The 1,562-nt window shown below is 55.4% G+C and overlaps 1 protein-coding gene across 2 annotated transcripts in view; it reads left to right on the top strand.

The window, feature by feature from the left end:
- The first annotated feature begins 1,434 nt into the window (after positions 1-1,434).
- The window catches only part of ZC3H3 (zinc finger CCCH-type containing 3), a 126,885-nt gene continuing 126,757 nt past the window's right edge, over positions 1,435-1,562 (top strand). For both annotated transcript variants that reach the window (XR_004496272.1, XM_015619228.1), the window contains exon 1: positions 1,435-1,537. Coding sequence is in view for 1 of the 2 variants with exons in the window: in XM_015619228.1 (XP_015474714.1) it covers positions 1,492-1,537 (46 nt within the window). In the remaining variant the exon portion in view is untranslated. The remainder of the gene's footprint in view (positions 1,538-1,562) is intronic.

The raw sequence follows: 1,562 nt of genomic DNA, 5'->3' as shown, positions 1-1,562 counted from the left end.
GACAGGCAAAGTGTGGGATATTAGGAATCACGAGGCTGATGGGTGGAATTAACGTCTCCTTGCTGGAGATTGTCCTTTGGATCACCAGGAAAATCTCCCCCTCATGCCTGGCTGTGGGAAGACACTGGTGATGGGAGAGGGACAGGGGATGGGGACAGCTGGGAGAGTTGGATAAGGCTGGAAAGAGGACAGGGAACAGGAGTCAGGGAATGGAGACAGACCAGGCTGGGCTGGGGACAGCTGGACCGGGTTTACCTCAATGCAGAGGATCCCGAAATCCTGGAATGATTTGCATTGGAAGTAATCTTGAAAATCATCCCATACAAACCCTGCCACGGTCAGGGTCACCTTCCACTATACCAAGTCCTGTCCAACCTGGCTTTGGACACTTCCAGGGATGGGACAGCCACAGCTTCTCTGGGACTTCCATTTCAGGGCCTCAGCACCCTCCCAGGAAAGAATTTTGTCCAATATCTCACCTAACCCTGTCTTCTCTCAGTTTGAAGCCATTCCCTGTGTCTTACCACTCCATCCCTTGTCCCAAGTCCATCTCCAGCTCTCCTGGAGCCCCTTTAGGCACTGGAAGGGGCTCTGAGGTCTCCCTGGAGCTTTCTCTTTTCAAGGTTGGACATTCCCAGCTCTCCCAGCCTGTCTCCAAGATTTCCAGTTTCCAGGTAGATAAATTGTGTTTCACACATCTTGGTAATTGCCACCTTAGTGAACCTCTGCAGCTGCAGATGTGGAGAAAGAGGGGAATAAGAAACTTGGGATAAAATCTCAACCAAACCCCAACTCAATGGCACAATGGACCAGGGACAGGTGGAGAAACAACCAAAGCTAGGAGAAGGAAAAACTGCCTCCTTCTTTTCTGTGCAGAACTGTAAATACCTCCAATATTTTGGCTCAGTTCTTGCACACTTTTTTGGGACAACAGTCATAGGAGAAATACTGCAGCCATCTGATCATTGGGAGATGGGGACAGCTGGACCAACCAGGCAGGAATGGGGACAGGAGAAATGGGGACAGCTGGACCAGGCTGGGATGGGGACAGGAGATGGCTGGATGAGGTTGTGCAAGGAACAGAGGCTGGGGACAAGTGATAGGGACAGAGAAGAGCCGCGGTGGCCCAGGCTGAGGAAAAGGGTAGAGACAGCTGGTCCAGACTAAGATGGGAACAGGGGACAGGGACTGGTGACAGTTGGAAGGAACAGGGTCTGATGACAGTTGGATCAGGCTGAGATGGGAACAGGGGACAGCCGGGCTATCCCAGGCCCGAACAAAGGCCGGGAACAGCCAGGCCGGGCTGGGTTCGGCCCAATCCCAGGCCCAGATCCGGGCTCAGTTTAGGCCACGCTGTCCCGTCCCCGTTGCTCGGCAACAGTCGCCGGCGTCACGTGACCGCTGAGGCACGCTCATGTGCGTCCGTTGGCGAAGGGCGGCGCTGGCTGATGACGTCACGAGGGCGCGGGGCCGTGCGGCAGTGCTGCGGGAATGGAGGAACGGGAGCGGCTGTGCCGGGAGATCCGAGTGCTCCAGGGTGAGGGAATCGGGGGGATCCGGGA

This window comes from Parus major, chromosome 2 (assembly GCF_001522545.3).
Source record: "Parus major isolate Abel chromosome 2, Parus_major1.1, whole genome shotgun sequence".
Lineage (NCBI taxonomy): Eukaryota > Metazoa > Chordata > Aves > Passeriformes > Paridae > Parus > Parus major.
This window is presented reverse-complemented; position numbering and strand designations above follow the sequence as displayed.